Source organism: Rattus norvegicus, chromosome 9 (genome assembly GCF_036323735.1).
Source record: "Rattus norvegicus strain BN/NHsdMcwi chromosome 9, GRCr8, whole genome shotgun sequence".
Taxonomy (NCBI): Eukaryota; Metazoa; Chordata; class Mammalia; order Rodentia; family Muridae; genus Rattus; species Rattus norvegicus.
This window is the reverse complement of record NC_086027.1, coordinates 121,544,463-121,560,057: the sequence shown is the minus strand read 5'-3', so window position 1 is coordinate 121,560,057 and position 15,595 is coordinate 121,544,463. Positions and strand designations below refer to the sequence as shown.

The 15,595-nt window shown below is 42.0% G+C and overlaps 1 protein-coding gene across 1 annotated transcript; it reads right to left on the bottom strand.

Annotated features, from left to right (window-relative positions):
• Positions 1 to 887: 887 nt before the first annotated feature.
• On the bottom strand, positions 888 to 14,882 carry LOC134480434 (zinc finger protein 431-like). Its single transcript, XM_063267941.1, has 3 exons — positions 14,172 to 14,882; positions 1,144 to 1,270; positions 888 to 952 (listed from the first exon to the last, which is right to left on the bottom strand). The coding sequence occupies exons 1-3, from the start codon at positions 14,172 to 14,174 to the stop codon at positions 888 to 890; spliced, it is 195 nt and encodes a 64-aa protein (XP_063124011.1). The 5' UTR covers positions 14,175 to 14,882.
• Between the last annotated feature and the right edge of the window lie 713 nt (positions 14,883 to 15,595).

Below are 15,595 nucleotides of genomic sequence, written 5' to 3'. Positions count from 1 at the left end.
TATATTTGAAGAGAAATGGAAGAGCTCAGAGCTTTACCACATTGTGTACATTCATATGTTTTCCTTTATTGTCAAACACATTACATTAGCATAACAGAATGGCCAAGTGAATCAGGGCAAACAGAAAGGGATTTCCACAATCCTAGTATTCCTAGGGATTTTCTGCTATGTGACTTTATTGATATATTCCCAACGAAGTTGGGAAACCAACTAATTATAAACTTGTATCACACTGAGAAAGTCTGCTCAAATGTGGACTGCTACATATATCCTAATTGTTCTGTGGGGGGACATTGCTTCTTTCAATATCCTTGTGCTCACATGGCTTGTATCCATTGTGACACAGGATATACCTGTTAAAATTACAAATGAAATGGTTCCACATTGCATTCACACAGTTTGACTTTTTGTTCATCATAGTCATATGGCATAAGAATAAAGGTTTCTCTTCAACAACATTTTTGACTCTCATGAACTGTCCCTCTCACTTAAACTTAACAATGTTAGTATATGAGTAATCAGTTTTACTATGATGATATATTTGCCTATTAGAAACATGAACTTATCACCTACTCTGTGTGTGTGTGTGTGTGTGTGTGTGTGTGTGTGTGTGTGTGTGTGTGTGTTTGTGTGTGTTATGAGACTAGACAGATTGGCAGGTTTACAGAGTAGCTGTAATGTGGCTATGATTCAAATGGTAAGGCTAAGACATTGTTTCTTTGTCTTCTTTCTTAGAGGAAGGCCTTGCAAAACACAAATCAGACACTTAAAGAAGTGCTTTTTTTTTTTTTTTTTTTTTTTTTTAACCACTGTTGCTTTTCTTTAAAAGTTCTAGGACGTACTAACATTTCTTCAGAGGCATGTTCATACCAACTTGCACATGAAAATTACCTGCCATGTCTTCTGAAACTTTGACAATGTTCTTCAACAGTATGGTCTTCCCAATTGTAACCTAAAATATAATGCCAGAAAATGTATGACATATTATTGGAAATTAGGCAACATTTAAGTTACTATCTTCAGTGAACCTGATCTTTTCACCTCATTCTTCTTTATTCTCAATTGAAGTTACAGAAAAGCAACAGTAACAAAGGAACATTTGTTTCCTTATTTTAAAAACTGAAAGAAAATTCACTGTCTTACCTATAGCAGTGAGGTTCCTGTAGGTCTCTTGCATCACATCTTTGTAGAGACTCTTCTGTGAAGGATCCAGCAAAGCCCATTCTTCTCGGGTGAAGTTCACATGTACATCATCATAGGTCAATGCATCCTGAAATATCCCATACATTAGTACAACAGAAACCGTGATACAGATATCACTGTAAATGTATGTTTCTGATATTTCCCCCACTTATTTCTTGACCCAGATGTTCTAATGTAATTATCAAATCATCTTAGAAGAAAACTGAGTAATAAGGTTCACCTCTGTCATTTCTTTGCTCATTGAGTAGGATATAGCCTTGCAAGAGAAATGTTAATTAATGGAGAGAGAGAGAGAGAGAGAGGTGTAGTACTGAGCACACAGAGAAACTGTATGAACAATTACTAACTGCAAAAAATATCAAGTGAGCGTATAGGCTCATGTCTTTAATCCAAGCACTCAGGAGGCAGAGGCAGGTATATCTGAGGTCTATCCAGGACAACCAAAGGTACATATTAAGACCCTGTGTCTCCTATGAAAAATCAATCAAACAAACAAAAAAGATAGAAAGGACTCAGAGGTTTTTACTAGAGTTCCTACAAAGAATTACATTCACTGCAGTTCTGTATTCTTCTTCCAGAATCTTGAGTTGGCCCAGTTTAAACTGTAACAATAATGAGATCTTACTAAAAGGGAATGAATGTTTAAACAGATACAAACAGATAGTTGAAAATATTGGCAATGTAAATGTTGATCCTAAATAAGCAACATAGGACAGGAGCTGGTTCAGCAATGAAGAGCTCTTGCAGGTCTTAAAAATAATTGGCCTCAATTGCCAGTAGTTAGAAGGGAGCTTCACAACTATTGATTACTGCAAGTTCAGGAATTCTGAAGCCATTTTCTGACTACTATGGGGATTAGGCATACATGATGTGCATATTCATTCATACAGGCAAAATATACATATTCATGGCAATATAGCCAGGCAGTATGAATATCACGAATACATGCCATCCTGAGAAACAGAATATGCTCTCTGTCAAATTTCAAAATTCATAACATGGATGAAGATCAACACAGCAGCGTATGCTTGATATTTGCCAAAACCCACAGTCCAACCCATCAGCCAATAATATAAAAACGAACAAACAAACAAACAAAGAAACAAAGAGAAAGCTGGGCATGTTGGCCCACATTGAATCCTGGGACTCTGAAGTCAGAGGCAGGTGGACCATTTACGGTTGAGGCCCAATGTCTACACACCTACTTTCAGGACAGTCAGGGCTACATAAAGAAACTTTGTCCTCAAAACAAAAACAAAATTAAAATTATAAAAAAAAAACAGGCTTCCAAAATACCTTAGCACTGAATAGCAATTGCTTTAACTGCATCTTATGTGATTTAGGGTTAGAGTCTGCAATGGTGAAGGGAAGACAACACGTGAAGGAAGCTGACTAATCAGGTACAACCAATACACAATACACACACACACACACACACACACACACACACACACACACACACATACACACACACCCCACACAGCAAATGGGTTGAGTCTATAGACACCCAAATGTCATCCCCAATAACTAATCATCTAGAAAGGTTCCTCCTACAACAGCTTCTATTGAGAGAACTGAGTTGGCCAGAGCAAGGCTGACTCCTCCAGGACAGGTTGTAAACTGACAGGTTGGGAAACTAGACCTAAGTTTCTGTTTCCCAGAACTGGAAAAGTCCAAACAAGTCAATTCTAAGAAAACCATCCCTCACAGGCAGCTAATCAGGAGCTTCCAATGACTCTAAGAGCCTGCAGCAGCCCATACACTCTTCAAATGCCCCAAATCACTTCTGACACTCTTGATTGCCACATCTTGTAAAATCAGAAAGCAAGTTATATCTTTCCAACATACAAAGGCACAGAATGCCCCTTCCCATCCCAGTAGAGAGGAATGTGTACATAGTGAGGGAAGATTGGACCAAAGCAAGTAATCCAGCAGGACAAACACCAAATCCTGCAGCTCTGTCTCAGACACAAGGAGCCTCAGATTCAAAAGGCTTAGATGGCCCTATCCCTGCAACTTCTCATACATTTCTCTGTTTAGATCCTTGAACTCCCTATATGCAGCTCTCCATGACAGGTGTCTCATAACTTAGGCATCTCTATGTCTTGTGGTCTCAAATGCAACTCAGGCTTCATCCTCAGATACATCCCATGCACTCTCACAGTGTCCTCCCTCACTGGGGATCTCACTCTGCCAAACACAGATGGCTGGAACAGTGCTGAACTGAAACCACGGGGGAAGAAGCAATAACCTAACATTTTCCATATTTCTTATTTCCAGAACTTGGTGCCACACTTGGACCAGTAGTAGCAGGTTTTATATGAAGTTCTTTCCTGGGTCTAGGAATGACTTTGCCAACTCCCCCTTCCATTAACTGAAGGCTTGGCAGGAGGGACTGATTCCCTTAATCCACCTTCTTAGGCTTCCAATCCTGAGCAAAGACCTTCTCTTTAATGGTGATAATCTCTCTGAAAATTCATGCCTCTGTCTCAGCATTTGGCTGCCATATGTAACTTCCCAGGGCTGCTTTTCTCTACAAACCATAGACTTTGTATTTATTTCTGTTCAACTTGTTGTTTTTTTTTCTGTAGTCCAGAATGCGTTACTAGTAATAATCATCTAACAGATTCAATATTTCACCTAAGAAATATAGCTAATTGTTTTTTAATTCTGCCTTACTCAATTTCTCAGAGCATGGGCGGAATAAGAAAGATTTGGTGTCAAAATACCACATAAATGACCTCTAGCTAAATTTTTCATGGAGTCTATTTTCCACTGAAATCCTATGACCTCAACTTCTAACTGCATTACTTGCATGACTCCAGTCTTCCAGGTGCTACAACAACAGCCGATTAAGCTCTGAATACAGCTTTCTATGCTGTTTGCCATCTCAAGCCCTGATATTTACCAGGTTCCTCCGAAGGAGAACATTTCTAGTTTCTCTAGTTTCTGTCCAGCAACAAAATAACCTTTTCTTTTTTTGTTCTAACTTGCTACTCTCCTACTTTGATTCAATTCTCTAACCAAAAGCATCTCAGGAAATAAACAGGTTCGCTTGTTTGGTCCAATCACATGACAGCCATCAGTTTGGAAGCTTAGGATAGAAACTCAAGCTTCAAGAAAAGGTAAAAACCATGAACAATTATTGTTTCCTGCTTGGTCACTGTCTCATACTTAGCCAGCTCTCTTACCCAGCCCTGGCCCACTTGCTCAGGGATCCTGCCACCCTCAGTGTAGAGCCTTCCCACATCAATCATCACAACACAATCTCTCACTGATACAGCATGCAGACATTTTGATGAGGGCATGCCCTCAAGAGAGACCCTCAGATGATTGTAGGCTCTAAAATGTTCACAACTGCAGCTGACTAGGAGAAAAAGGCAATAATATATCAGAAAGTTTAAGAAACCCAAATCAAATGTGTTAACAATATCAATCATTTAAGTATCAAAAACAAACAAACAAACAAACCACACACACACACACACACACACACACACACACACACACACACACACACACACACAAACAAAACCCAAAAATTGATGATTGCAACAACTGGAAAACACAGATTTGCCAAGAAATGAGGAGAGGCAAGCCTTCAGAAGAGGACACTAAAACAGTTTCCCAAACTATCAAAACATCAAGAAACTCATGACATAGTAAATTTTCAGAAGAGAAAATTATAGGTGAATGTCTTTCATTTTCCAGAGAAACAATATAATTAGATTATAATGAATAGAATCACACAATGTAAATGGTACCAAAAATAAAAGGAGACAGAAAGTGTTTTAAACATGAACTACAAGATTGTAATAACAATTTTAAGAAATTACAGGCCAATTCTCATCCTGTGTATTCTGTTTTTCATCTTTGCCAATAAATAAAAAAATAAATATATAAAGGGGATTAGCTATGGCAAAATCCCAGTCAATTGGACATAGTGGCAGCCTAAGAAATGGGAAAATATTTTTTTAAACAAATCCATATCTTATAGAGGCCTAATATATAAAATACATAAAGACCTGAAGAAAACAGACTTTCTAAAGCAAAAAATTCAATTAAAAAATGGGGTATAGGAGCTGGAGAGATGGCTCAGCGGTTAAGAGGACTGACTGCTCTTCCAGAGATCTGAGTTCAATTCCCAGCAACCACATGTTGGCTCACAACCATCTATAATGGGATCTGATGCCCTCTTTTGGCATGTCTGAAGACAACTACAGTGTACTCACTCACATTAAATAAATACATCTTTAAAAAAGGGGGGGGGGGTATAAATCTAAACAGAGAATTCTCAACAGAGGAATCTCAAAAAGCTGAGAAATACTTAAAGAAATCATTATCATCTCAGCCATCAAGGAAAAGCAAATCAAAACTACTTTGAGAATCTATCTTACAGGATTGGGGATTTAGCTCAGTGGTAGAACGCTTGCCTAGCAAGCACAAGGCCCTGGGTTCGGTCCCCAGATCTGAAAAAAAGAAAAAAGAAAAAAAACAAACAAACAAAAAAAGGAGAATCTATCTTACACATGTCAGAATGGCTAAGATCAATACATTGACAAGTCATGCTGGTAAGGATGTGGAGAATGGGTAACAACTCTCCATGCTTGTAGGGTGCAAACTAATACTGCCAGTATGGAAATGAGCATTTCCTCAGAGTCCTGGTGCCTCAGAGCCCCGAGAATCCATCTATCTCAAATCACAGCTATAAAGCTCTTGGGCATCTATCTAAAAGGTGCTCCACCCTACCACAAGGCCATTTGCTCACCTATGTTCATAGCACATTTATTCACACTTGCCAGAACATAGAAACAACCTAAGAGTACCTCAACTGAAGAATGGGTTGAAGGACCCTAGTTCTTACTGAAGCCTAAGAGCTATCAGGAGGCTTGGCCTGGTGGAAAGTAGGTAGGTTATGGGGACCCTAAGGGCTTTTGCCAGCTTTACATCAACTGCCTCTGGTCAAGGCTAGGACAAGTTCCATTCTCCACCCAGAGTTCTTGGGAGAAGCACGGACATTCTTGAAAATCCTGCAGAATGTACTGATAGTAGCCTGACCCTCTGGTCCCAGATGAAGAGCTCAAAGGCATGCCATATAAGTGTGAACTGTAAACCTGCTAATGTAACCTGTGCCTCTGAAAGTATAAAAACTGCTTGTCACAGCCATTGGGGTCACCTTCCAGTCCCTCGCTACGGGGGGCTGATTGAAGGTTGACCCCGACACACCGGAAAATAAACTCTTGCCTTTGCATTAAACTCCATTCTCATGCCTCACTTGGGGGATCTCCTGGTAGTTAAGACTCACCTTGAGCCGTACGGGGTAAACAAAAAAATGTGGTACATTTATCACTCAGCTGATTAAAAAGATGACATCATGAATCTACAGGCAAGTAAACGCAACTAAAGAAATCACACCCAGAATGACAAACATGGCATGCATTTACTTACAAGTGGATATTACCTATTAGGTAAATAGTAATCAAACCCAGAGAGGCTAGTTAAAGAGGTGGACTCTAGGGAGGAAGCACAGATCTCATTCTAGAGGGGAAATAGAATAATTTCTGTGAGTAGACCAGAGTTTGACGGGAACAGGAGTAGGGAGGATCAGTTGAGGGGGATGCAGGGGAAAGTACAATGCAGGTAGAAACAGCTGGAATTAGGGGTTATTTGGGAGTTAGTGTAGAAATCCAGTACAATGACAACTTCCTGGATGACCAGGGTGACCCTAATGAAACTCCTAGTAATGGAGGATATGGAGTCTGGACTGACCATACTTTGAAACCAGACAGGGCTTGGATGTTGGTAATAAGTTACATTTGGTTGAGCTGTTGGCCAAGGAGGTCCCTTGAGATCCAAACAATCCATGCTGATGCTAGGACAAACTTTTCTCTCAGATAACTGACAGCAGGACCTGATCATTAAGGACAAATTCCACACAGTTCACTGAATGCAGAGGTCAGCGAGTACAAGCTTGGAGCCTCCCCCCCTGTGTTCTAGTCTCCTTGAGGAGAGAAGGTACGCTACAGGCTAAAAAGAAGAAAGAGAAACCTGGAAACCCCCCTCCACCCCCAACACCCACACACACCTACAATTGGTCCTTCCTAAGAAGTGCTGGGGCATGATGGTAACAAACGTCTTTGAGTGGCCAACCAATGTTTGGTTTAACTTGAGGCCCTTGACATGAGAGGGAACCCATGACTAACACTGACTGGATTTCTAGGAATCTTACAGAAACTTAAATGGCAAGCATAGAGACAGCATGTGTCTATGCCAGGTCCTCTGCTGATACGTTATGGCTGTTAGCTTGGTGTCTTTGCGGGACTCCTAACAGTGGAAGCAGGTGTAACTCTGATTCTTTGGCTTGATCTTGAGATTTTTCCTATCAGGTTGCTTTGTCCAATATGAAGGCTTTCACCTTGTCTTTTTCTATCTTGTTTTGTCTGTTAGGTCTGCTCCTTTTTGAAGAGGAAATGGGTGTGGGGGGGGTGGATCTTGGGGAAAGGATAGAAGTGCGGGGTAGTTCGGAGTGCAGGTTGGGGAAACAGTGGTCAGGATATATTATATGAGAATCTACCCTCATTTAAAAACTTAATTCAATATTGCTTAAATGAAAATGCAAAGAAGGAAAGCTATAGTGAACAAAGAAAAGCACAATCGTGGGTTGGCGATTTAGCTCAGTGGTAGAGCACTTGCCTAGCAAGCGCCAGGCCCTGGGTTCAGTCCCCAGCTCCGGAAAAAAAAAGAATTAAAACCAAAAAAAAAAAAAAAAAAAAAAAGAAAAGAAAAGAAAAATCTTAAAGTTAGGGGCAGCAAGATTGTGATACCTACAGTACTCGTTCTATTTTTGTAGACAGTGACTATCACATAGGAATGTAAAAATACCTGGAAGGTTTACTTCCTGCTTCTGATAATCTAGGCCTAGTCATGGAAGCTTATAGCTTCTGTACAATCTGATCTAGGTCTAGAATGAGGGGGCATAGGCCTGGGGTATTTAACAAAAGACACAGACTGGGGTCATTTGTGCTAAGAAAATACAAAAACTTTACTGAGGTTCACAGAATATACACCCCAAGTTCACTGGGTGGAGAATTCCTGGAAGCACAGTGGAAAAATAGGTTATGCCCTCAGGACAAAAACAGGAACAAAAATCAGGAACTGGGTGTTACTGCCCAGGTGCCAAACAGAAAGATCAAGATGTTCCTTTGTTAGGAACTAAAGCTTCCACATGCATCAGCAAGGCTCAGCACTGGGCAAACACTGAGGGGGCTCAGTAGAGTTGGGCACTTGAGTGTTTTGGGCCTCAGAGACTTAACTGTTAAATAAAATCACCCTTTCTTCTTCCTTTTGAACTCTGGCTGGTCACCTCTGCTCTTCTAGCTCAAACTCTTCATGCTAACCAATTCAAATTGAGTCTTTCACTTCTGACTGAATTGCTGTGCTTGGCCTCAAAGGGACTCTAGTAAACTGCTCTCTTCTCATTCTCTTGCTCATTTTCTCCTTTTCTGTCTTTAGCCTGCCTGTCTCTGTAAAATTCTCCAGGTAAAACTGCCCCCTCCTCTTACCCTCTGTGCTGCTTCCTCTTTACTTTTCCTTCTTTCTTTTCTCTGCCCCCCACCCCCCCAGGAGCTGGGGACCAAACCCAGGGCCTTTTGATTGCTAGGCAAGTGCTCTACCACTGAGCTAAATCCCCAACCCTGCTGCTTCCTCTTATATTGCCTCTTTTCCCTCTTCTCTTGAGAGTTGGGCATATCCTATTCTGTCAGATCTTAACCTGATTCATCATTTTTTCACCCACCCAATTATACATTACTTGCGAACATGAGTGCTTCCTTCTAAAACTATGTTTACCTTCATCATTTGAGAGCAAAGGTGTGTACTAAGGGCTGAGCCATACCAGTTAGAAACAGCTCCCCACCCCACACCCTTGACCCCGCCAGTAAATTGGACAGTCTCTGGGTTCATAATGCGATCAAATACTCTGCAACACAGGAATTCATGACAAGCTCATCTTGGGCCCATTCTATATGTGAAATCAGAAGTTTTGTTCTCAGCAATGTGAAATATATATCACGCAGGAAACAAAAGCAGTCACTTTCTTGTGTTAGCTTTCACTACTTAGGAATGTGGAATTACAATGCTTTTCATTTCATTCCAAAGCAATACTCATAATTGTTTTTAAGAAAAACTAAAGTTTGAATATCTATTCAAATAGAAATAAAAGAGATGTTGTACAAAACTGCTGCATTAACTATATTATGCATTAAGCCTAAATAAACCAATGTATAAAAATATTAAATGTTTAAACGCTTTCTCCAAGGCAAAAATGAAAGTATTACCATCTAAGATAAGTTACTTAGAACAGAGAAAACAAAAAGCCGAGTCAGTCGTCTAAGACTTTTACATGTTCGTTCAACTGTAATTTATCGTTACTATTTAAACTCAAACAAAACAGTAAATATGTGTCTTTTTTTTTCTTTTCTTGTTTTCAGAGCTGGGGCCCGAACCCAGGGCCTTGTGCTCTACCACTGAGCTAAATCTCCAACCCCTTCAATCTGTTTCTTAACCTCGTTTTTACTTCTTCATGCAGTATGACTCATTGGCAGAGGGCTCTCATGCCATTCAAATAAAGCCACTTTCTGCATTTTTACAGCATACTCTAATAGCACATTTGCTTCTCATCTACAACAACTTTTGCTACAGAAAGCTTGATATTTCATTTCTCTTCTCCACATAATGTTCTAAATAAACATTAGGAAAAAAACGCTTTGAAGAAGATTGTTTCAGCTAGATTCTCTGCTTTCTGCCCTTCTATAGGAATTTGGCAGGAATTTGACCATGGACTAGGACTTAGGAAGTAGGTTCAGGTAAGAATATTTACATTTGGGCTAGTACCAGTCCTTTTCTCTTGTTAAACTGATGAGCCCTTAGAAACAATGATCACAGGTCTTTGTGCCTTGTTTGTTCCTTGACCTAGAATTGACCTTATTATTTGCTTCTACTAAAAATGGTAGAAAAGCAGACTGGGAAAAATAGACCCGCTTCAGCCTCAGCATTGGCTAGAATCATGTTATATCTTGTCTAATTTTCTTTTTCCTTTCAATCCTCACTCCCTCCCTTGAGATCCTGTTGACTGACTGAGCTGGCTTGGTCACCCTTCATTTTCGAGTGCTACCTGCAAAGTTGACAAAATGGTTCAAGCTCTCAGATCCATCTGACAATAAGAGTGCATTAAAGGTTAAAATTATGGTTGGGGATTTAGCTCAGTGGTAGAGCGCTTGCCTAGGAAGCGCAAGGCCCAGGGTTCGGTCCCCAGCTCCGCAAAAAAGAACCAAAAAAAAAAAAAAAGGTTAAAATTATATGGGAGAAAGAAATGGGTTAATAATGCTTAAGCTATAATTACATGCTGTTTTATGACCAATAAAGCACTGACTGTGAGAGTCTTTACAAGTGCATAATCCTTTATCCATTCCTTTAACCCAAGGCATCCTAGGTCGCCTAGAGGCACCTAGCTTGTCCTCAACAAACGAGCATTGATGTTATTTTCATATTTAGGCAAGTATGAATACAACTGCAATGAACATGAGAATTCTGGTACTTCTTAAAACTAATTTCAAGTGCATGGAAACTATACTGAGAAGACTGCTGGTATCCATAGCAATTCTGTCATTTTTCTGATAACTTAAGTGCTGTTATCAGGAAATGGCTTTATGGTTGCAGGTTGTCTCCAAACACAGAGAAGGCAGTGACATCACCCAGAGGTGACAGGGACCTGTGCATCTGTTGTCATATATTCCCAGTGTCCTCCTACTCCATCTCCCACCCTCACCTGCAAGAGGTTATGTGCTGCCCAAATAAAAAGCCAACCCTTCCTGACCTTCGCCCCTTCTTTCTCTTTTCCTCCTTTGTGCACCCCCCCACCTCCCAGCACCAATGAAACTGTCGCACGTGGAACCGTACTGGCCAGGTGTGGAGCCATGATTCCAATACAACACTCCATAGAATGGGATTGCTTGAGTGTAGGTATTATGTCCACATGTATCAGAATACATATAATAAATATGCACAACTTATATCAACTATAAAAACACAGTCTTAACTAGTTTTAGTAGATATCTATGGAAAATCCCAACCTACTGCTATCAGAGTTTACTGCTAAGACACAACCCTGTGTCACATCCAGATTCATTGTCCAATTCTGGACCATGCTTTATTTTCACTTTTTTTTGTTTTCTCAATTAAGTCATACTTATAAAGATCTTGTCTACATGACCCTAAGGATATATTCTGTGTCACTAAAGTGTATCCTAAAGTCCTCTTTCTATGGCTTTGGACATTATTTCATATCCGTTTCAGTTTCGCACACGTACACCTTTTTTCTTCCTTGGCTTTCCCATCCTGCAACAGGATAGTTGGCTCACTCCTGCGGGATGTTGGCCTAGGTCTTGTAGAAAGTTGGGCCCTAGCAGAAAGTTGGGCCCTAGCAGAAAGTCAGAATCTGTGAGTCTGGAGGAAAATGGCTCTCAGCAAAATGTCAGAGCTCTGGGTCTGTAGGAGTCTATAGGAAGCTGGTTCTTTTGCAAAGGTCTGTATGGAGCTAGCTCCCAACAAAAGGTCAGGAGCCTCCACTTGGCAAACCTGTTGGACCACCAGATTTGTGTCAGCGCTCCTGGAAAGCCTTGTTACTGAGCAATGCTGACCCCCTGATTGGTATCCGCACCTTAGCTAGAACCTTAGGTTTTCTCCACTGAGCTTGTCCTTTAGGTGAGCTTTCCTATGTTCTTTGTCTGTCCTAATTAGCTCAATGTTGGGGTCTCATGCAAGTCGGCTCCCCACACTTGGCTACTTTGTTTGTGCCTTACAACTGACCCTATTCTTTGTATGTACCCAGGCAGTCAAAGTGGGTCAGGGGTTGTAGGCAAATTTATCAGCCTGCTGAGGCATGGAATGATTGGAGGGGCTGACAGTTCTATCAACCTTGGTGGAAGGAACAGGGAGGTGCCTCTGGATAAGAACTGATATTCTGTGCATATTTTGGAGAATTGTTTGTTAACTTGTGGCTTTGCTTTCTATGGCACTGTGGGGCATAAAAATTATGAAAAACAAACTCGAGGCAGCTGTATTACCCAGCAGTCCACTCAAACCTAACTCTTGGCTTTGCATCTTCACTCCACCCAGCAAACTGTTCGACTCATGCTGGTGGGTGGAGTACAAGGAACTATATTCAGGATCCTTTTCTCCTCCATCCTTGTTTCTCTCCTATCTGGTGTTAGGGAGTGAAATGGGGGTGGGGGGAGGGGGCTGAGGAGGAGGGGGTTTAAGGGTGGGGAAAAAGAAACCACAAAGTAGCAAAGACCAGCAAAGATCCAGTTAGCTGGGTCTAAAATGCTAAAAGAGGATCTAGCCTAGGTAGATTTTACATTCCATGTATGCTGTCACCCTTAAGTTTGTTTTAGGTTCAGGTTCCAGGTGAAGTTTTGAACAATTTAAATATAAACTGGAGTATACAAGTCTGACCACTTAGATAGGACATTTACACAGCAAACATTTCCAGGATGTTTCTTAAGTACACCAGTGCCCTAAAACAGTAGGTTAGTGACAGTGTCCTAAGTGGAAGGTCTCAGATGAAGAAAAACATAGGAAAAGGAGAAGGTAGAAAGTATAAAAGCTGGGGAGTGGGGGGCGAGGGTCTTAAACTAAGTAAGCTTAAGAAGAATGTCACCTTATATACAGTTTACATGAGGGAAATGGAAAAAGACGGGAGACATCTATGAAGTCAGCAGAAAGATTAAACTACGAAGTTAGCAGAAACATCATATAATGGGAAACACTCAGGAAAAGTCTAATCAAACAGTGCTGCACAAGGAACTCAGTGTATTTCAAAAATATTCCTTACCAAGCCTATAGTGGCCTTGGGACCCATAACCCATAAGGTGGCAAGACTTGTATTCTCAGAATCTTAAGCAACCCCTCCCAAATGCCCTGGCCCCAAGCATATTCCTGGTTTTAGGGGAGCTGTTTTATCTCTATACCCAGGGCCCCTTAGGAAAGTTCCCAAGGACTAGGCCCTAGATGGTTACTGGCTCTGCCAAGCATGTCCCTGAGTCTCTGAAGGAGCTCAAACACTGGGACCTCAGGAAAAGGAGGGAAAGCTTAGCTTGATCAGGCCAGCACTCAATAAAACCGTGTTTGTCGTCGTTTTACATTTTCTAATGGTTATCACCGGGTGTCATCTTGCCCATGTGGCAGAACTATGCTTTTCTCAAGAAGAAAACTAAACCTTTATGGCACACCAGGCCTTACTGTTGACTGTGATCCTGTAATGCCCCATTGATCAGCTTGTTAGAGGCCTGCACTTTGATATGGAGAGGGGCCTAGTGGCTAGTTGCAAATCAGTGTCTGGTGCCATATTTCTGGACAATCCTGGTGAACAAACTTGTGTATCCTAGCATCCTAATCTCTAACAGGCCTGGTTAGCTTACTACTTACACGTGGGGTGTTTTGCAGGCAGTCCTCTCTCAGCTAAATTCTACTTGGTGTGCCTTGCTATCTCCTAAACTTTAGCAAATCCTTTACATCATCAATTCTACTCTTTCATTACAGCTTGATATTGGATTGCTACCCAGCACATGAGATGCCTTCCACAACCTCCACAAAATAACTCAAAATGGATCTTACACCTTAACGTTAAAAGCTAAGAACAGAACTGTACAAACCAGGCTTCTGAGTTTGGGATCACGCCAAGGATCTTTCCATATACAAGCGAAATGCTCTGCACAGTTGCAGCCCGTACAGGGAAGTTATTCAGAAACTGCCGCTGGCTCCAATGAGTGGCTAAGATCTCACGGGTGATTCCCACTCAGCCCCAGGAAAGACCCACCACACCAGCTCCCACTGCTCATCCCCTGCCTTCTGCCGCCCGCCCGCCCCCCACCCCCCTGCCCCTTTGTGTGCAGTGACCCTGTGCTCACCATGTCGCAACTTCGGAGCTTGCCTGAACATGCCTCACAGAATCCAAACACAGGACACAGAGCACAGCAGCCAGGACCATTTAAGAAGGCTTAGCTACTACCTGATTACTACACCAAGGCACCCGGTAAAGCCCGCCTTCTCTTCTGATTGGCAGGTCCAGTTAAGACTCTGATTGGCCAGTAGTCTTGAGTGACTTGAGCACTTCCTTGAGGGTTAGAGTGAGCTGAAGGTACAGTGAGGATACACAGTTCCAGACCCAAGCATCAAGCCCAGGGCCAGACCTTTTCCAGATCTACAGGAATTTGCATTTCAGTAGCACTTGTGCCTGTCCTCCAATAGCGTTCTCATCTGTCTCCCCGCCCAGCCCTAGGAGGGACCCACCTCGCCAACTACCACTGCCCAGCCGCTTGCTCCTCCCTTTCCTGGGCGGTGACCCTGTGCTCACCCGGTCCTAACTTCAACCTGCACTCACCTCACAATATTCAGTAGTCTCTTTCCCTTCCGCTACCTGGAATCAAGTTATACAGCTTGCATAATCCCTGGTACTCAACTTGCAGTGGTGTTATTAATCTGTCCCACAAGTGGAAGGGTGCCCAAGATATTAACACTTAAAGGGAGATTTGAGAAAACAAGAGTATTGCTTTGTGGCTGTTGGGATTCAGACCCGACAATCAGTGGACCGTCATATATTTAACACAGGGAAGCTGTCTGGGCCTCCAGATTCTCCCAGCACTCCTCAGTCCCCACCTGTAACAGGGCCTGTCTGGCATACCCCACCTTGTACCTTGAACTTTCCAGCGCAGGGGCCGAGTTTTCCCTTCCCCAGAAGCTCTTCCTATATAATCCAGAAATTTTGTACTCTTTGTCTTTCTGTTTCTCCGCTTCTCTCTCCCTCCCCCTCCCCTTTCCATCCTTCCCTCTCTTCCCTCCACTTTCCCTCTCACCGCCCCCCCCATTACTTCATTTTTCTCTCCTTCCTTGCCTTGCTCACTCTTTCTCTCTTTCTCCCCACCCTTCGTTATCCTTACTCCCCATATCGACTTTTCTGACCTCTTTGGGACTAGTGAACTCTTATCCTTGGGATCAGTGAGCCCACTAGAGAATTGCCCCCAATAAATCTGAAAACACTCTAATTTGGCATTGGTTGAATCCTTCGTGCTGGGCTTAGGTAAAGTGCAGCTAGTTTTCACTGGTAGGTACTGGAACCCTGGGAGACAAACCTTGAGGCACACTACTGTTAGCCAGCACATCCTCTTCAGTGGGAAGATAAGCACACATTCACACACAGAACTGTTTTAGTAAAGGTTCTCTAGATGAACAGACCTGATAGGATGAATCTCTGCAGGTTGAAAGCAGATTTATTAGAATTTTCACATCGTTAGTCCAATGATGGCTAATGTGGCATGTACAGTGATAGGGAAAC